Source organism: Myotis davidii, unplaced genomic scaffold (genome assembly GCF_000327345.1).
Source record: "Myotis davidii unplaced genomic scaffold, ASM32734v1 scaffold363, whole genome shotgun sequence".
Taxonomy (NCBI): domain Eukaryota; kingdom Metazoa; phylum Chordata; class Mammalia; order Chiroptera; family Vespertilionidae; genus Myotis; species Myotis davidii.
The window spans coordinates 1,429,986-1,451,555 of NW_006294069.1; the positions used below are offsets into that span (position 1 = coordinate 1,429,986).

The 21,570-nt window shown below is 38.9% G+C and overlaps 1 protein-coding gene across 7 annotated transcripts in view; it reads right to left on the reverse strand.

The window, feature by feature from the left end:
- Positions 1-21,570, reverse strand: part of SSH2 (slingshot protein phosphatase 2) — a 132,884-nt gene that overhangs the window by 27,918 nt on the left and 83,396 nt on the right. For 3 of the 7 annotated variants that reach the window (XM_015566759.1, XM_015566758.1, XM_015566760.1), the window contains 6 exons: positions 15,662-15,730; positions 14,836-14,901; positions 11,000-11,194; positions 7,344-7,437; positions 7,087-7,215; positions 1,483-1,529 (listed from right to left, as the gene is read on the reverse strand). In XM_015566759.1, the coding sequence (XP_015422245.1) occupies positions 1,483-1,529; positions 7,087-7,215; positions 7,344-7,437; positions 11,000-11,194; positions 14,836-14,901; positions 15,662-15,730 (600 nt within the window). Of the gene's footprint in view, positions 1-1,482; positions 1,530-7,086; positions 7,216-7,343; positions 7,438-10,999; positions 11,195-14,835; positions 14,902-15,661; positions 15,793-20,626; positions 20,749-21,570 lie in introns of those variants that run through there. The other 4 variants (XM_015566756.1, XM_006768066.2, XM_015566761.1 and 1 more) reach the window with 4 other exon arrangements.

Genomic DNA, 21,570 nt, shown 5'->3' on the forward strand with positions numbered 1-21,570 from the left:
TAGCAAGAGAGCATAGACACAGAACTTGGCTGGAGATTGTGCCTAGAGATCCTGGCAAGGCTGCTGATCAACTGAATGCTGTCTCCGTGTCATTCCTTCTTCGCCAACTCCGTCCACACCTATGGGGAACCCCTGGACCTGCTGGGGTTGGACCCCAGCAGGCAGCCATCACTATCTGTGAGTCTCAGTAGGTCTTATCTCTGTCTACAATGAAGAGTTAGCATGGCCAATTTCCAGACACAATTTTCTCTTCTCTTGTTGGGATGATCTGACCTGCTAAGGCCCAATTCAATAAAAAATTTATGCATTAGCTAAGAAATAAAGAGCAACTAATGGCAATAGCTTTTTACTTGCTGAATGTTCACTGTGGTCTCAATTGCTACAATAAAATTCAATAACCATACAGTTTATGAGCACATTTCCTCATACAAGGTAGGTCTTCTTGTTCAATTTCAGAAGCTCATCCATTTTTAACCTACTTAGTCTACAAGTAACTTATTGAGTCTCATTTATCTTTGTACACTTAAAAAAAAGTCCTCACCTGAGGATGTGCTTTTAGTGAATTTTAGAGAGAGGATAGGAGAGAGAGAGAGAGAAACATCCATCGGTTGACTTTGGTACACTCCTCTAACCGGGAATTGAGCCTGCAACCTAGGTATGTGCCCTGACAAGAATCAAACCCACAACCTTTTTGGTGCATTTGCTCCAACCTACTGAGCCACCTGGGTAGGGCTTATTTATCTTTGGATCCCTAGCACCTAGCACTATGCTAGATCTACAGAAGACACTCAATAAACTCTGAACGAACAGCTGTGAAGCCAACCTATCAGTTCTGCATATTCTTACGTAAAAATAGGGACCAAAGGTAAAACTATAGAGACAGCAAAAAGAACAGTGGTTGCTGGGGTTGGAAATGGGGGGGATAAATGGATGGAGCATAGGGGATTTGTAGGGCAGCAAAAATACTCTGTAATACCATAATGATGGATACATTATTCATCTATCCAAAGCCACAGAATGTACAACAACCAAGAGTGAATCATAAGCTATGGATTGGGGTGATTATGGTGTCTCAATGTAGGATCCTCAATTATAACAAATGGTGGGGGACAGTGATAATGGGGTAGGCTATGTATGTGTTGGGCAGAGGTGTATGGCAAATCTCTGTATCATCCCCTCAATTTTGCTGTGAACCCTTAAACTGCTCTAAAAAAAACCACACAAATTTTTTTTGAAAGGAACTAATAACTGCATTTGGTTTTACACAGGAGGAAAGGCTTACACATTTGTTTCTGAAAGCTTTACCGCTGAAACAGTTGAACTTTCATGGTAGGTAGGAGGATGAAACAGTGGGAGAACAGCAGTTTTAATTCTTATTAGACTGAACTTGGTTAGAATCAACAGGAAGCAACTCTAGAGCATAAAGTAACTCACTGACACCTCTTTGACTGGAAACGGTAAAGATCAAACAGTGATGCTTACCCTCGGTTCTGTAAATCCTCTAAGTTAGAGGCATTCCATTCGGAGCCCTGTGGAACCAAAATGAGAGGGTTAGGGAGCATTAGCAAGTGAACCAAATATAATATTTATTTATTTTTTATTTTTATTTTTAAAATCTCGTGAGATTAAAGCCAGATACATGATAGAGGTAGAAGAATTATTTTACTTTAAAGGTGCTGTGGATTTTGTAGGATGTGCATTTTGTCGTCTTTTTCAATAAGCTCTCTTTGACTGGAGGAGAAAAAGATCCAAAGGGGAAGCAGCAGTTTCTAAAATGAATGCCAATACCATCAGTGAATTTCCTCCATGTGCCAGGTACTTTATGTTGTCATGTTTAGTTTTCACAAATGATAAACCTGCAGGCACCCTGATGCCAGACTCTCAGCCTCTAGAACTGTGAGAAATAAATTTCTGCCTTTTATAAGCCAACAAACAAACAGTTTCTCGCATATTAAAATGGGAAAACCTTCTCTTCATTCTGAATCCTCCTCTACACACTGTCCTTTCCCCCTTCCCTTCATAGCCAAGTTTCACAGAAACATAATCTAACACTTCCTCTAATTCCTCATTTCCCATGAATCTCAACCCACAGCATTATGGCTTCTGCCCTCATCATTCTTGCTAAGAACGTTACTGATGAGTTTTCTAATTGTCTAACCCAAGGGTCACTTCTGTATCCTTATCCCTTTGGTCTTCTGTGACTATCTATCTGATATGGATCATCACTCCATCCTTATGGAATTAGATCACACTCCACAAATATCTACCCTCATGCCTGGCACAATAAAGAGGGTCAACCAATGTCTGTGGAGTGATTAAATGAGACAAGTAAATAAAGCACTGTGAAAATTGTTAAGTGTTATGCAAGCACTATTACAATATTACAAGTGAAGTGTAATTTGGCCATTTAACTGGAAGATCTCAAGGATACTGTTCCCAGGTTTTAGTAAGTAATGAACTGATCTTCCTCCTCCTCCTCCTCCTCCTCCTCCTCCTCCTCCTCTCCCTCCTCTAGACTAGAGCTCAGCTGACTTGCTTTCCAAAAATATGGAAGGTTCTGAAGGCTTTAGGCTCAACCTTAGAAAACCAGCTCTCACACCAAAGAAAGAGGCAAGACTGCAAAGGACTTCAAGGAGACAGAAGTCAAGTAATAAAGGGTTGAGTGGCTAATATGGAACCAGGGAAATGTGATCCCCTAACTCCTAATTTAGAAATCTAAATCCTCTGAGAGGGACTCTGTCCAGCTAGATGGAAATAACCCTGACATGATGGGGAAAGTCCATAGTTTTTATCTACCTGTTTAGAGAAAATTCAACCTGACAATCTGAAATGGCACATATCCAGAAACAAAATAAACTAAAAGGCCTAGCTACTGTCTCAGTGAAGCCTGTGCAATGTGACTTGGGCTGTGGTTATGGCTGCTTCAAGTTCAACCTGAAAGAAAGAACTGGAGTCAATGTGGTGTAATTACTTTTCTGCCCTCAATGCAAATGCCATTTATATTGGCCTCCTGGGGGTCTTCCACAGATTCAACCTCTTTTTCTCTCTGCTTCTCAGGCTTACAATGACTTAATTCCATGTGGGTTTTCACTATGTTCTGTGTAATTATGCAAAGCATTTTTTAATATTCCTGAAATGTAAAATGAAATCTTGAGACTGTAATACATTTTTAACTAAGTTCATTTCCATCTTTTTACTTTTTACTCTTAATACATTTTTAACTAAGTTCATTTCCATCTTTTTCCATGTAGGTTCCCCTATACTGTACTCTTGCCCAAAGACCCAAGTGACTGATTTTTTTTTTTCAATTGTTATCCTCAGGAAATAGCCCTGTTGGGGTCCAAATGTTCCAAACAAAATAGAAGAGAAGAGCACATTTATGGCAAATAAGAAAGAGAGTATTGGGGCTCTCCTCAAATCAATACAACTTGACACAATCAAGGACTGGTATCCCAGGCTACATCATTTTCATCACACCTACAGCCTCAACACTTAAATTACATTACTGTGGCAACCAGGCCCAAGATCTCTTTTAACTTTATCCTATACATCTCTAGTAGAGGGATGAAAATCATGAATATAAATAAAAACAGTCAATTTGGCCGAAACCGGTTTGGCTCAGTGGATAGAGCGTCGGCTTGCGGACTGGAGGGTCCCAGGTTCGATTCCGGTCAAGGGCATGTACCTGGGTTGTGGGCGCATCCCTAGTGGGAGATGTGCAGGAGGCAGCTGGTCGATGTTCCTCTCTCATTGATGTTTCTAGCTCTCTGTCTCTCTCCCTTCCTCTCTGTAGAAAATCAATAAAATATATTAAAAAAAAAAACAGTCAATTTGATTATTGTCAGATTTATTCACATATCCACTATTTCTCTGCATCTACTGTAAAAAAGTAACCACCAATTTGAGGCTTAATTTTTCTTTGAAAAATAAACACTATTCTACAAGGATATGTTATGTCAAATTTTGAAAAATATACCAGCAGTAAAATTCTGACTACTTTTTTTCATGAACAACATTATTGGTTGTGTGTTCAATATTCCTGTGTTTCCCTTGTTTAACTAAGAAAGCTGCCTGCCTTTCTGCAAAGGTTCTCTGTTCACATCTTGCTTTTTCTCAGCCAAATCGGCCAGCCTCCAAAAGAGATTTGGTTGGGCAAATGCTTCCAGCTCAGAGAAACAGTACACTCTTAAGGGTGTGGAAGAACTTTTTCTGGAAATAGTCTGGCTTCCAGCCAAATGAATCCTCTCTCCTTGCTGCAGATTTTCTTTAAATTATGCTCTACACCAGTGGTTCTTAACCTTCCTAATGCCGCGACCCTTTAATACAGTTCCTCATGTTGTGGTGACCCCCAATTTCATTGTTACAAATGGAACATAATTAAAGCATAGTGATTAATCACAAAACAATATGTAATTATATGTGTTTTCTGATGGTCTTAGGCGACCCTGGTGAAAGGGTTGTTTGACCCCCAAAGGGGTCGCGACCCACAGGTTGAGAACCGCTGCTACACGTTTCTTCTTCAGACCAGCTGACCAGCTAGATACCTTTTCAAATAAACATCTCTGTGTAGCACACTGAGAGCTGAACGTTCTTCCAAGGGAGGGAGACATCCTGCCGTCTCCCTTCACACAATCTACTTGTACTCCAGGCATGGCGGCTATGCACACGATAAAATGACTTTGCAGAAAATTACCACCACCATTTGCAACTTGGATAAGACATCCTTTTCCGTGTTAATTGCTGGGGAAGCCAGCAGAGCGCAGACTCACTGGAGAAGATATAGGGGGTTGGACACAGGACATGGTGGTGCAAACAAAGGGAGAAAGCCATCAGGGAAAAAGTACAGTAAGATGTTTAGATAATCTGTTCATCTACTTATTTTGTTGGATAAGAGTTAAATTTCAGGATTCTCTACTTTGATTTTTTTTCTCATATAAGAAAAATATTCATAATAGAAAGAACATGTCCATTCTCTTGAAAACAGAATTGTACCTGAAGCAGAATAGAGTTTCCTTTTTCCAAAAATATGGACATTGATACATATTAAAAATGGATTGTTCTTTCTATTTAGTACTATTAAAATTTGTTTATATGTCCTAAAATATACCATTTGAAGAGGGGGGTAAGAAGAAGGCAGTTCTTGAAGGGGTGGCATTAGAGACTGGGGGAGTATGACTGAAATTAAATAGGTTGGCCAGTCAGATATGGACTGTATTAGATATTCATGTCTATATCCTTTTAGGTATAAAATCTAAGCTCAATGAAGAATTTAAGTTTATAGTGCTGGTCACTTTCAAACATGAGCTATTGTGGCTATGGGCACTTGCCCTTCATAAAAATGTGATGATACATGGAGACAGTTGGGGGCAGGGTTTATTTGAATGAGTGACTCATAAGTTTTCTATAGATAACACAAACACTCTTTAAAAAAAAACTCTTTCCAGCAATACAAGAGCAGGGAATACCTGAATCCTCATGGAAGTATACACAAAAGAAAAAAGACTGATACTTTACAAATGGAAAGGTCAATGACAGTTTTGCTGTATGATCTACATCCAGAAATAGCAATGGTCAAGTTAAAGTATGGAAAAGAAGCTCCCTTCCTAGCTCACAGCTTTTCATGAGTGATTTCATAGCTATACACCACTATGAATCACTCCATAGTTCTCATACTTAGAGCAAGCATGTCCAACTCAAAGGCTAACACCAGCCAAATAAACGAGGCATGCTGCGAGCTTGACATGCTTACTCTGGAGTGTCAACAAGTTAATTCAGGGCACAAGCCTTCCATGACACAAAGTCTGCTGCTTGGTGAAATAAACTCTTGAATATTCGGGGTGAGATGATCCCGTTTAGTCAGTTCCTGTGCATTTATTCTTCTCTCCTGCTTCCCAGCTTCTAATTATTTCACAGTTCACAAATGTCCTCACCAGAGAAAGAAGTGAAATTCAAACCAATTGAATTTAGTTCCTTGTTAGCATTTTTGGTCAAAGTGTATGGGAAATGGAAACAAAACAAGGTTTTGCCCTGGCCGGTGGCTCAGTTGGTTGGAGTGTCGTCCTGTTCACCAAAAAGGTTTCAGGCTTGATTCCCAGTCAGGGCACATATCTAGATTGTAGGTTTGATCCGTAGGCGGGACATGTAAGGGAGGCAACTGAACAATGTTGTTTCTCTCTTTCATTGATGTTTATCTTTCTCTCTCCCCTTTCCTCTCTCTTTAAATATCAATAAACATATCCTAGGGTGATCATCAAAACAACAACAAAACCCATAGAGGTTTTGGCATCTCCCAGGCCCCCTGCCCCCCAATTGTAATTGTCCTAGTTAACCTTGTTCCCATTACTACGTACAGATAAAAACTAGAGCCTTTAACATTTAGAATTTTAGAAGCTTTCCCAATTTATCTATCAGCGAGGTCCTCTTGGGCTAATTACAGGTTACTGAATGTTCAAGAACTATGAAGAACAATTTTAAATCACTAAATTTTTAGTAATCACAAAAGTATTTGGAACTCAAAATGTAGCTACAAGGTTCAAGATGCTTAAAAATCCAATAGTCTCTCAGTCATAAGCAGTTCCCACTTGCCCTGCTCAGATATCCAACCTTAAGACACATTTGACAGACTTAAAAGAGTGACCTTAAAGGATCATCCTAGTTGGGTACACTGTAGGAAACTATTACAAACTGGTCTGTTTTTTACTTTGACTATTATGAAAAGACCAGATGAGCTATTTAATAACCCATGCGGGGAGGGGAGGAGTCCTGATTTGTAGCATTTGCCAGTTTCCTTGGTGTAAATTTTCCCACCATACTCAATCTTATGAAATCACTGAATGAGAAATTGGGAATAGATGGGCATAAGCTCACCATTATATAACATCTCCACCACACAATAGACATAAATAAACATAAGAGCACAGATAATAGTAAAAAAATTAGAAACTGATGAGGTTTGAGTATTTATTACCTTTGTTTTTAATGTTGTTACATTTTATTTAAATATAGTAAAATTTAACAGTTGCCCCTTCCCCATGGGTTGGTATGGACTATCTTTGGCACACCACTTAAACGGGCCCCAAAACTTACCAAGAACACGTGCTCAAATATCTGTGTAGGACTGTCCATCTGACCAAGAATCACTATCATTTCATTATCTATAAATTCCTTGAATTCTCTCAGGTTGCAAACCATTTGCATTTCCAATTCAGTTCGTATCTGAAACAAAGATGACATATTATACTAATTTCTGTAAAGTCCCTCTGAACTTTCACTCACTCACCATTTTTAGCCCCATACCTATCCCACTCCTAGCCTTGACACAATGAGGACTTAGGGTCTCTTACCTCTTTGGATGTGATATTCTCCAAATCCTTCTGCATCATAATCTCCCTTAATTTGGTTTTAATTAGTCTTTCTGTTCGCTCACGTTCAGTTGGTCTGAGAAGAGAGAAACAAATTTTTCTTAGGTAGGAATTTAATTAAGTTAATGAATGTGTTATTTGGTTATGGTTCCAAATTGATAGGTTTTTATTATTTATATTAGGGAGAAATGGCCAAAAGAGAACAATATTTTTAAAAATTTCTTTTCAGAATGTAAACATAGAAACTATTACTTGAAGAGGTTGTACATGTCTAAAAGCCCTTAAATATATTCACATATATAGATCCATGAAGGAATAAAGGCAAATAGGCTACACTGAGTGTAAACTTTAATGTAGGACCATAATCCATATTTTCTCATCAAGTACCTCTGAGTACCACTTGCTGAGCTGGGTAGGCCAGTGATGTGACCCACTATGGAACTGGGTCTTCTGTTGCATAAAATGCCACCTAATGTTTGTCATTCATTCATTCATTGCTATGGTTTTAGAAAACAGGGAAGAGGCAAGAGTGATTTCTGCCTTCTTCAATGAGGCAAATTTGCTTCCAAAATGGGTTTCAAGGATTAACTACCTGGAATATTTCCACTCAAAATTCTTTCCTTTTCACAAAAGCTCTCACAATATCACTGTGAAATGGTTATCCCCATTTTACAGATGAAGGAAATAAAAAGCTGAAGGGTTAAATGACATGCCAATGATCACATACACTGGCAAGAGAACCAGAACTATCAGTCCAGCTTAACACTCTACCTGCAGGATTATGTTGCTTCCCTTAGTCTTCTGATTCTTTTAAAAATAAAATTACCCTTGCAACTTTAATATGAAATCAAATTAGGAAGCTGATTCTCCAATTACCAGACAGATATTGGTTCAATGTAACTGGATGCTTCTCTCAAAATGCATTATTTCATATTATGCAGAATTTGAGTGAGGCTGACAGAGAGGACTTTCTGTCTCCTCTAGCTCTGTGCCTCCTTATTTGGAGATGGAAATGGACTAAGCCTTTAGGCATCCTGCCTACCCTTGCTGCCTACAGCCTTATCACTGGCTGCAAAAATAGCTTTAGTAATCTCCAAAGATGGATGTTCTGACCCCACAACCTTGGGGCTCCCTACCACTTGGGCTTTTAGTTTTTCATGAACCCTGCAGAATACAGCTAATAATTATACTCTGTCAGTCAGCCCCCAGCCTCCCAGTCTTGACTAGGACTAAAATTCTTCATCATGTTCCCCACCATTTTCCCTAGACAATGATAATGGTGGAGAGTTACACACTTCAGTCTTCTATTAAAGAGAAATATTGGTAAAAAACAAAGTTTAGCATCTTTGTGCATGGTTTAGATTCCCTAGTTTAGCAATCTTTATCCAACTCCTTCACACTTGCTTGAGGCAGAGTGGTTTGGGAGCAGACACATGTAGGTTTTAATTTTAGTCCTGCTGCTTAGTAGTGGTGTGAACTTGAACAAGTTCCTTCCTTTCTCTGAGCCTCTTTCCTTTTATATGAAATAAGGAAAGTAACAATATCTGCCTCATGAGGTTTTATGAGGATTAAATGAGACACCTTTATGAAGTGCCTGGCATAGCACTTGACCTAAACTGGAGGCACCATTCAGGTATGTTCCCTTCTTCCCCTTCCTTGGATTTTAAAATATAAACTTTATTCACAGAGCATTTAAATTCATTTGGCACACATTTTCCCTGTGTTTTCAGCAAATTAAAAAAAATTTTTTCTGGTCAACTTAGGGAAGAAATGGAAAAAGCATTACAAGACAAATACACTTTCTCAATTTCACTGGAGAAAAATTCAGAAAATACATACAAACACAAGAAAATAAAAAGCACTGAAAATCCTTCTATCAGAGATAATCATTATTAAAATACGGTGACTGATAGCTTTCAATCTTTTTCTATGAACAGATAAACATTTGTTTATTAAATTATCTTAAAACTGGGGCTATATTGTACATACTAAGAACTAATATTTAATGAGCTTCTACCAGGTGCCAGGGAGTACATTTCACATTATTTTTTTTGTTTGGGAATGTAGAGAAATTATGGGCAATTTCATTTTCCTCTTTTGTATTTTAATTTCCAAATTTCCTCTAATAAAATCATGAAAATAAGAAGGGTTTTCTCTCATTTAAGTCTGGTTCAGAATGTCCATTTTTGAGTCAGATGCAACATTCATTCCTCTGATACCCATGAACCAGATGTAAAGCCAGAAATTAGTAACATTTCCCAAGATTCTGAAAGCCAAACTAACCCTTACCTTTTTTGTTACTGTGGGATCTTGAAAGGATTAAGGCTAATGAAAAAGAGGTCCTAGTACCAATAACATCCTTTCCATTGTTTTTCTGACTGTTCTGTTCACACAATTCTTGGAAATTTCACCTTTTCCAGTAAAATCCTGTATAATAAGAGCCTAACATGCAAATTGTAACCCCCGACCAGGAGTTTGACTAGGGGGCGGGGCCAGCCGGCCAAATTGGGAAGGGAGGTCCTGGTTGGCAGCCCGCAGCCCCTAGGGACCCTACCCGAGTAAGAAATTCATGCACTGAGCCTCTAGTTTATTATATTATCTGAATTAAGCCTTTTTTTTTAAAAAAAAAAATCATGAACTATTTTGGTATTACTTTAGGAATCTGTAGGCAAAGGTTTAGAAGGTCAGGTAGTAAGTAGCTACTCTTCTTTCCCAGCTATAGAATACCTTGGAAATGCAGAAAGATCAACTCAGAGCAAAATAAACATCCAGATTAATTTCCAAAGCAGGAACTAAGTGTGAAAAAAATTTCTAAAATAGTCACATAAGTTTCAACACACAGACCTAAGAGGAAATAAACATCAGCTCCACCTTAGGCCTTTATTTAACTCACAGTACACCAGGAAGATTTAATAAAATCTCACTGAGACAGACTTAACAAGGCAAAGGTCTTAACACAAATTATATTGAAAAAAAATCTGCACAGATATCAGGTTAGAATTAACATGAAACCTAAGTATTAGTTTAATTGACTAGAAACATCTTTACTTGACTTTTTTTTTAAATCCTCACCCAAGGACATGCTTCGAGAGAGGAAGGGAGTGAGAGAGACACAGAAACATCAATGTGAGAGAGAAACATGGATTGGTTGCCTTCCGTATGTGCCCCAACCAGGGATTGAATTCGCAACCTTTCAGTGCATAGGCCTACACTCAACCAACTGAGTCACTCCAGTGGGAATAGAAACATCTTAAGTATTGGAAACATCCTTTTAAAAGCTTCTCTTTGTCATTAATTTATTTATCAAACATTTCTTTCACAGGCAATGCAAAGGCAGACTTTAGCTTAACTCCTTTAAATTCGAATTTCACATTAGTGGAATCTGAATTAATGGGATTTTATGATATTGCAGTTCTTCTCTATGGAGACTCTATTGTGCCCAGGAGTGAAATTCCTCAGGGCTTTGCAGACAACAGAAAGAACAGGGTTCTTTATGTGGCAGTTGTGTAGTGCAGACAATGATAATATTGCTGGGTAAGACTAATTCCTCAAGAAGAGAGATTAGGGAGGAACAGTTGCTTGCGGCATCCTAGAACACAACAGAGAGGACTTCCATGATCCTTAGCGAACTGACTTACATGTCAGTGAAGAGAGCTGGAGAGTCAGGCCGGTGGGACTGTACATCTTGCATGGCATTCCATTCATTGACTGATGATTGATCTGAGTTGATGTGGCTCTCATAATAACTCACCCAGGTGAGAAACAGGCTGCCCGGGTAGTAGTTATGCATTCTGGCCACTTCACACGCCTTGTGTAAACTCTGAAGTGCAGACCTGAAAGATACGCAGGGGAAGGAGCACTGCAGAATTATGGAGGTATCAAAAGGCCAATAATCTATGTGTAGTTCAATCTCTTCCAATTTTTAAATCCTATAGAATTTGGTCTCTGGAGAATCTACTCCCTGGAATTCAAGATTCTCTGATTCTGATTATAGTAATTATCTGATCATAACACTTGACTAGACAGTTCGTGCTGAAAGATATAGAGCAATATTAAGGTGGGGGTAAAGGGAAACAGGAGAACTGACAACTCAACAGTAAAAAACAGGTCCAGGTACCTATGAAACTCATGACCCCATAGCTGCGGTCATGCTGTGGCTATGCTGTGTCACCAGAGAACTAAAGATGGCAACCATTTGCTATAGAAAGATATGTTTTCCGTGGCACAGAATCATGTTACAGCATACATTCTCTATTATTCCTGAAAGCACCACAAAGATCACAGATAGATATCCCTAAACTTTTAGGATATGTTCTTGAATGTCCAGGCAGCACTGATCTAATGACGTTTAAAATTCTTTCTGCCTTAGTCTCCAAATTTCTTTAAACCATTTATTCATACACTTGAGCTACTTTCTAAGAACAGCTCTGGCTATTCTTAGACTAATTAAATCTCTGACTCTGAACTCAGGAACCCAAGAAGAGTAAACAAAACTGAAAAGTACCTTTTTGGTTATACGGTTAGGAAAACTAAAGCCAGATATTCTAGAAAGTTAGTTACACAACAGCAGGGATCTTTCTATGTTTTGTTTACTGATGTATCTCAAGTGTTTAAAAGAATGCCTAGTTCATAGTTGAAGCACAGTTAGTATTTGTTGAATGAAATGTGTCTTATTAAGCTATAAACCAATGCCTTTCCTAAGAGAAAAGAACAGTATGAGAGAATTTTGTGGCCAAACCATTTCCATCTTTAAAAAACAAACTGATTTTAGAAGGGAAGTTGGGTGGGGATGGAGTGGGAGAGGGAGAGGGAGGAGAGAGAGAGGGAAACTTCTATTTATTGTTCACTTATTTATGCATTAATTGGTTGCTTCTTGTATGTGCCCTGACTGGAGATGGGACTCACAACCGTGGCTTATTGGGACGATGTTCTAACCAACTAAGCTACCCGGCCAGGGGTACATCTTTTTCTTAAAAATGCCTTTTAATTTGTTTTTTCCTCATAATAAAAGTGATCCATGCTGACTTTGGAAAATTTAGGAACCTCAGGTGAAAGGTAGAAATATCTTGTAAAAGGCAGAAATGTATAGCTAATAAAGCATTTCATTTAACAAATACTAACTGTGCTCCAATTATGAACTAGGCAATCTTTTAGGCACTGTAATCTAATGGCCCCAAAATAACGATTGGTAAGGTTTCAGTAGAGATTTTTCCAGTCTTTTTGTCTATGCATAGATCTACAATAAATATATGACCATATTCTGCATACTATTTCAACCTGTTCTTTTATTTTATACTTCATCATCAACATCTTTCTATGTCAATAAATATTCTTCAATTAGATACTTTTCAATGGTTTCATACTTAGCAACGTGGACATATCATAATTTAACTGATTCCTATTTTTCAGATATTTAAATTGTTTTCTATTTTTTCCTATTAGAACACCGACAAACATTCTTATAGTTGAAATTTTTGTGCACGCCCATGATTATTACCTTAGGATACATTCTTAGAAATAGAATTACTAGGTCAAAGGGCATGCAAAATGATAAGGCATATTCGCAAATCATTTTCCAGAAAGGCTGTTCCAGTTTATTCTCCCATCAGTAACATATAACAATATCTGTTCCATGAGTCCTTGTCAACCCTGTATAATGTTAATTTAAAAATAATACCATTACCAATTTGATAAGAAAAAAAGCACATACCAGTATATTTTTATCAGGAAAACAGACTTTTCCTTAAAAACAAGGTTGTGGAATCTTTAAAAAATGCTTTTCTATTATTTAAAGTAAGCAAATTCTCAGAGAATTAAGTCGAACTCAGAGAATTCTCAGTGATTTTCAGTTTCATTATGCAGATTCAAAGGAAAAGCCAGCTTAGTGTAAAGCACATGATATTCAATGCATGTTTTCTTCATCCGGAAAATACATGCTTCAAAAGCATATGCCACAAGCGCCTGGCACAAGTGCCCTAACAGACACTCAAGCTTAGCCACCTCAGATACTGCAGCTGCCTACAGTAGTGGGAGGCTGCACTAACTACCTTCCTGTATAGGAAACACCTGGCCTAAATGCTGCTTTGAAACACACATCTTTTTTTTTTTTTCCTGTGACTTTCAGTTTACTTCTCCCTATGTGGTACACCAAAAAAGTTTATTCTGCAGGAAGCTAACAGAGCTAGGACTAGTCAGTCTGCTTTAGAATATCAAGACTTGAAATAAGGTTACTGCTGAAACTTTACTGTTTAAAAAATTAACAATGCTTTGTACTTCTCCCCAAAATATAACTGTCACTTATGAACTTATGCTGTTTGGTTTTACTTGGTACCTGGGAATACATAGGTGAGTTGCCTTTAACTGAGCCTGAGTCAAAGGCAGTCATAAGTTTTCCATGAGAAATTTATTTGTGAAATATGCCCTAAATCTAAAAATCTGGTCTCAACACATGACCTAAAACTCTGTCCTGCTTCAATTACTCCATGAAACGATAAGACTGTTAATTGTTCAGCAGACTGTTTGAGGGCCCCACCCACCTCAAGCCTATCAATCATGTTATTCAGGAGGAAATGATCTCCCCGGAGTCTTTTACAGCTCCTTTATTTCTTGTTTGGCTTTCATTCTGTCCATTCTGTTCCTCACGAGGGCTTCTACTACAAAACAGGCCACTGAATGAGGACCTAAAATCCAAATTCCTGACTGGGGGACAGACCTCATTCCTTAGATATATTAAATCATTTTTTTTTGGATAATCTAGCAAAAAAAAGAGAATAAGAGTTTATTCTGTTTAAATATAAGAGATACTTGAAGACCAGTTATGCAATCCCTCTAAAACCTGTTTTCTCATCCATAACAAGGAGCTAATACTACTCTTTTGGGGAGCTTATGTAATGATTATATGTAATCCATGTAAAGCACTAGGCACAATGCCTGACATAGAGTAAGTAAGCTAAAAGTGTCAATATACCAGCTGATGGTTATTATCAACTACAATTTTTTCCTAGGCTTTATTTGCATTATGCAAATAGTTTGACAAACAATTACCAGCAATTTAAATGAAGCTTTCTATCTATAAGGTAACTCCATCAATGCTATCCCTGGTTACCTTAAGAAATTGAAAGCTAATGCATAGTAGTAGTGTGATATTTAGACCTGGCACTAGATTGCCACTAATTTAGTCAATAAAATTCAGTTCTAACTGACTATCTGATTCATTAAGTATTTTTCAGAGTCTAAAAACACCTCTAAATATTATTTGTTCACCAATGTTCAAGGCTTTCCATTGTGATAATTTGAAAATTAAACTTCTAAGTCATCTTTAACTATGATGGCTACACAAACAGATCACACAAAATTCTATATACACAAACAGATCAGCATTTTCAAAGAGAATTGTATCATTTCAAATACTTCTCACAAAATACTGCTCTACTAACACATTAAAAAACTTTCATAGAGATATTAAAATTCTTACCACATTGCCTGCACAGATACAGGTTTGAATATGTGGATTCTGTTATCTGTTGATACGCTGAACCCTCTAAGGAAAAAAGAGTAAGACAAAAATCCACAAATGAGAGTGGGTTATTTCAGTTGTGCGCTTTCAAGGCTGCCTCCCAGGCTACTGGCTCAGGCACTTCATGTAGACTAGAGTATATAGGACATGACTGAAAAGCTCCAACAAATTGTCTACTTTTATGTACTTAGCAGAATGAATGGACTCCCACGTTGGAATTAGGGAATTACATAGTTTTCCTGCTGTAGCTAAGGACAAACTGTTCAGCTGTATATTTCTATTTGGAAATCTTATGGGTATGTAGCAAACCTGGCCCCGTTTTATAAACTGGAGCAAACATCTTGGTCTCTTGGGGACACATTCTGAAAACACCAGGGGTAAGGGTGAAAGGTCACTGGAAGGAACTGGCACAGAAAAGGGGTTACACTGTAGGCTGACAGCTGGCAGAGGCAGCAAGAGGTTATTTGAAACAGAACATATCATCCTCTGGGAGAACATTGCAACAGTCCCACATGCTCAGATTAAAGAGGGAGCCAGCAAACTAGTTCCTCTTTGTTTGGATTCTTACCGTAGTCAGCCTAGAAGAACAGAAGTGAGAGGCCTTGGCAAGTTGCATTTTTACTCCACTTTACAAAACAGGAGTTTAAAAGGACTCATTGAGCTGCTGACATGACAATTCATGTCATGGGCACAGTGGGCCTCCCATTCAGCTGAATGAATGGGTAGTAAGATGGGAACCCCACCCCTTGGCTTTCTGTAGGAAGATAAAAGGGAAAGCTCTTACCCATCACCATCCAAATGAATTAGGGTGTCACTCCAGAGAGGCAGGACTAGGCCCATGGTACAAGTGCTACTGCAAGACAAGAAGCAGGTCCATAAGTCACTCTCTGTTATTCTAGGCAGCGTTGTTTAGTCCTTAAATATTTAACAAAGAAAACATGACTGAGCTCCCTGAATTACTGTCTTGCAAACGGCCACTGTCTAAAAACTCCAGGTGACTGCTGCGGACTTGTGATGGCAGGTCTCAGCCCAAAGTCACAGAACCCAACTCAACTTCAAGAATTATTTCTAATGACAGAAACCACTGCTGGCTGCTGAAGACCTCTGACTATGTCATTCATTCAATTTTAATTCTGAGGTTTACATATATCTTTTGAACCCCAGAATACACTAAATAGTCTAAATGGGAAAGGGAATTCAAATATTCAAAAAAGTAACTGTTAATGGCTTGTGATGACATTAAGAGGGACAAGAGACCCAACTTAAATAAATGAAACAGTGCTTTGTGACTATGCACTGAACTAGCACTGCTGACATGCAGAGTGAATAGGAATGCCAACAACCAACAGGGTAGCCCTGGAATGGTGTATTACAATATTATTTAAATCACACAAGGAGGAAAGTTAACAGGTAGAGACAGGAAGCCAAAGACTCCCAATTGTGTGCTCTATCATACCACTTCTCTGGACGACTGTAAGCTACCCCAGATCTCTGCTACCTTTTCTCCCTAAGCCTGCCATAAACCACTCCCCCCACCTCCATCTGGTTTCCCAAAGGCTCCTATGCCCTTTCCCCTCCAATATATCTAGAAAAGTATCAGGTATAGGAGAAAGAACCTTGGATGTGGGAGGTAAAACTGTGAATTATGGTTAAAAGCACAAGCTCTCGCCCTAGCCGGTTTGGCTCAGTGAATAGCGCGTCAGCCTGCGGACTGAAGGGTCCCAGGTTCGATTCCGGTCAAGGGCACGTACCTTGGTCGCAGGCTCCCGGCCCTGGTCAGGGGCATGTAGGAGGCAACCAATTAATGTGTCTCCCTCATATCGGTGTTTCTCTCTGTCTCTCCCTCTCTCTCTAAAAATCAATGGAAGAATGTCCTTGGGTGAAGATTTTTTAAAAGAGAGCACACGCTCTGGAGCCATTTGGGCCCTGGAACCTGAGCTCTTGCACTAACTGTATATAAAATCGTAGGCGAACAAGTTCATTGCTTTGTGCTCTGGTTTCCTCAGCTGTAAGCTGGGATAGAAATACCATCTTCATTGGGCTGTTTTGAAAATTAAATTAGGTAACACACTAAAAAATGTGCAATAACTACTATTTATTGAGCAATTATACTATGCTGAAAGATCTGGATTTAGTCTCCTTCAGTACTTCAATTCCTTTTGACAACTTATTTAACCTCTCTTCTCAGCCTTAATTTCTTCATCTTGATATGCAGGTAACAAGACCCAGCCTCATAGGGTTATCATGCAAATCTAAAATATTTAAAGTGAAACATATATATTAAAGTACTGATATATAAAACAAATGTTGAGTATGAATCTGTAGTGGGTGCTCTACTACAGCTGAAAGTGATTTTGGGGGAGGGGAATATTATGAAAATGTATTAAAAACAACACAAGGACTACCACGCTTTAACTGTTGGAGTCACTGCAGTGCTAACGAAGGCCCATGCCCTAGTTGAGCTGTGTCTAATGATTTCCACTGTACTTGCTGGCCTGTGTTCTCAAGAGTCCACCAGTGGTTCCAGAGTTCAAAAGATTCAAATCAAGATTAAAACTGCTTATCTGCATTGAAACCCTAGCTCCGAACCCCAGATGCAGTTATCATCCCAGAGTTTGGGAGGGAGGAAGACAGCTCCACCACTATTTTTTAAGTTTATGAGTACAAGGAAAATTTGTTTAGAATATCATTTCCCAAGGTGGAGCGCAATTATTTTTAGGTTTTTTGTTTTTATTTTTGGTGAGTACTTAGCCAGTTCCTAGCAACAACTATAATTTGACAAATCTAGAAATTAAGCAACTACAGAAGAAGATATAGAAGATGAGCTTGTGACCAGACACTAGTTAAAATTTTGGACAAATGACGATGATATGTAAAAACTAAACATCATGTTTTCAGCTTGTATTCAGGTTAGAATGCTTTTTTATAGTAAGAAATATAGCTCTTTCATATAAAAGGAGAAGCCTGAATTAGGCACATCTATATTTTTATCGTTTACCTTGAATCATGAGGTTTTTCTCTATTATAGTTATTTTATTAGATATGCACTTATTCAATTATTTATTTATTGCTAATCCTCACACAAGTATATTTTTCCATTTATTTTAAGAGAGAGTAGAAGGGAGGGAGAAAGAGAAAGAGAAGAGAGAGAGAGAGAGAGAGAAAGAGAGAGAGAGAGAGAGAGAGAGAGAGTGAGAAACATCAATGTGAGAGAGACACATCAATTGGTTGCCTCCACACTCACTCCAACCAGGGCTGGGGAGCTTGCAACTGAGATAAATGTCCTTAACTGGAATTGAACCCGGGACCCCTCAGTCCTCAGGCCGACACTCTATCCAGTGAGCAAAACTGGCTAGGGCCAACAATTCATTGAGCCTACCTGTACCAAACATTTCAAGGTGTTGGGAGTACAACACCCCCCACACCCCCCCAAAAAAAACCCAACATAATAAAGCTATCTTGTTTTATAACCTTGAAATATATCCAATGCAATTTGGAAACCAAGATTATGCTGTGTATTAAAATATTTATTACTTAAACATGCCACAGTATTCAAAGAACTTGTAAGTAGGCTAAAAGAAGTGCTGTAATATATCTTGAGAACTACTTGGGAAAAGGATGTCATAAGCAATCTGCATTTTACTTTGGTTTAATATTGTTCTGAAACATTAACTTTTTCTATTGTCAGATACAAAATGATACACATTCCTTCAACAGCAATTAGATAAACATGATATTAGATTACCTGAGCACTACTGTTCTCAAGTAGGCAGCACTTCTCTTACTGTCCAAGTAGCTAATTCAGAGGATATGTGGAAATTCATAACACCAAGTTTATCAAACACAATGAAAACCAATTTTTATAGCTTTTCATGTCATATTTTGTTTTCCATAAACTAAAATTTTCTTTTGCTAGGTTTGATTCAGGCAGGACTATTACTGAAGTTAGATGCAGTTCACTGAGGATAAAATACTGGGCAGCTGTATTACTAAGCAGTCTGGTTTTTTTTGGAATGTTTAGGACAAAGTAAAAGAGATAACAGACATCTTATTTCTCACACTCTGAGTCAGGAGAATCTGAATTTGTTGCCTTCTCTCTCTAGGGCAGCGGTGCTCAACCTGTGGGTTGCGACCCCTTTGGGGGTCGAACGACCCTTTTACAGGGGTCACCTAAGACCATCGGAAAACACATATATAATTACAGATTGTTTTTGTGATTAATCACTATGCTTTAATTATGTTCAATTTGTAACAATGAAATTGGGGGTCACCACAACATGAGGAACTGTATTAAAGGGCCAGAAGGTTGAGAACCACTGCTCTAGGGGAAGACCCAAGTGAAGTTTCCATATAGCCCCAGTGCCTCTTTTAGGGGGGGTTCCAAAGGAGGAGTCGGGTTGAAAGAAGCAAAGGAAATAAGATCCGGAGCAGCGCTGTCCAACTGAACTTTCTGCAATGATGGAAATGCTCTATACATGTCCCGTCCAACATGGCAGCCACATATAGCTAGAGGACTTGAAATGTGGCTAGTTGTAACTGAGAACTGAAATTTTAATTTTATTTAATTTAGATAGTCATGTTTGGTTAGTAGCTACCATACTGGACAATACAGATCTAGAGAGATAAAAACCCAAATCATAGGTCTTAAAATACTAATGAATGTAGGCAAGGTTGGTGATCTGAGGATAAATGTTTACTGAAAGGTCTGTTGCTTAGCTAACACCAGAGGTTAAAACCATGCGGGAGGAACAGTTTCCTAAATGTGGCTTACAAACTTGCGTAATTTCAGAGCACACAATTAAAGGCTGTAAGTGGTGTACAAGGTAACAACTCTCACCTTTGATCTTGTGAACCCACAAATCATTTTCAGGCTGACTGCCACTACAAGCTCAGGTAAACACTAGTTTGGGAAGCTTTACTGTGACAATGTAACCCCCACCCCCACATTAAAACAAGTAGAATCACTCCCAGTCTCCTCTTCTCTTTGTGGCTAAATTCTCCCAGGCCTGGGTCACACCCTCTCTTCTCCACAGTTCCATTCCAGTCCTGAGCCAGGAAGTCAATGCTTTGAGACATCTGGCAGGATTTCCTGAGGCTTGCTATCTAGAGCGCAGAGATCTGCTTAGCAGTCACATTCCACAGCCTTCCCAAGGTCTCTCCAGAAAGAGTGGGAAAATAAAAAGAAAAGCAGCAAACCTTAGAGACACAATAAAGCCAGGTTTTGTGTCCTGTCTGATATCTCTAATCATAGGACGCAAAGTGCCACTAAAGTCAAAGGTGCATGATTATAGAAGTTTCTGTTTTGAGTTTAAGGAAAAAGGAAGCAAAACATTTGATAAAAGCAAGGTGTAAAGCCATGAATAAATACAAGAGAATGGAGTTAAAGTGGGCTCTCTTTGAACCTAGGACTCATTGGTACAGTATCACTAAAGCAAGTCATTACTGCTTAAAGACGATTGCAAAGAAAGGACAGCTCCTCCCCTCACCCCTTCAGGAGACACAAGTTAAAATTATCTCCACCTAAAGACAAGAGGAAGGTAAGGAATAGTGTAAATTAGAAACACATTACCAAAGACATTCATTAAACATTTTCATCTCTCAAGATTGTGTGACTAAGATATTTTTGTGTTCTCTAGTTTTAGGCATTTAACTTTAACAGTAGCACTGCATGTTTTTGTGATAATTCAAAAGACAACTGGAGTAGGTTATTTAAAAGGAGTCTTCTCATCCTCCTTTTGTGATAACATACCTGTCATTAGAAGAGAAATCCATTCCTAGAACGATGCTTTCTTCAGTGTCTTGTCTACCATTGGTTGAAACCACTACCATATAACGTGTTCGATTCTGGTAAGTACTTTCTAGTCTTACAGCCTGGAGGTTAACAGACAACAAAGAAATTATGAAATTTAGAAGGTCAATTTTAGATCATTCAACCTTTTTTACATCAGCATCTTAAAACATACTTAGGGAGATAGCAAAGCCAGTAGTTAGAAGACCCACATTCAAATACCAGCTCATGTATTAACGATAAAACCTATAAATGTTACTAAATTAATTGGAGGGAGAAATAATAATACCTATCCTATTGGGTTTTGATAATAAAATAATGCATGTACAGCACAGTGCTTGGCATACAGTAAATAAATGCTCAATAAATGTTTGCAATTAGCACAATCTACACTAATAAAAGAGAAAAATGGTAACTGGCGTACGACGCTACCCTTTTCATTGGCTAATCAGGGCTATATGCAAATTAACTGCCAACTCAGATGGCAGTTAACTGACAACAAAGATGGCAGTTAATTTGCATATGTAGGCACAATGCAGGGAGGCAAAAGGGAAAGCAGGAAGAAGCCCCCTGCCACTGACAATGCCTCCCAGCCATGATCAGAGAATCAGGCGCCTTTGCTGCCCTGGCCAGTGATAGCAGGAAGTAGGGGTGGAGCCAGCGATGGGAGCTGGGCACGGTCGAAGCTGGCAGTCCTGGGAGCTAGGGGTCCCTTGCCTGGGCCTAAAGCAGAGCCCACAATCACGGGGCTGCTGCAGCTGTGGGACCCCACTGCCCGGGCCAGATGCCTCGGCCAGAGGCGATAGGCCTGGGCAGGGGCAGAGCGGGAGATCGCGGGGAGCTGGGAGTCCCCTGACCAGGCCTAATGCCTTGGCCAGAGGCATCAGGCCTGGGTGGGGGGCGCG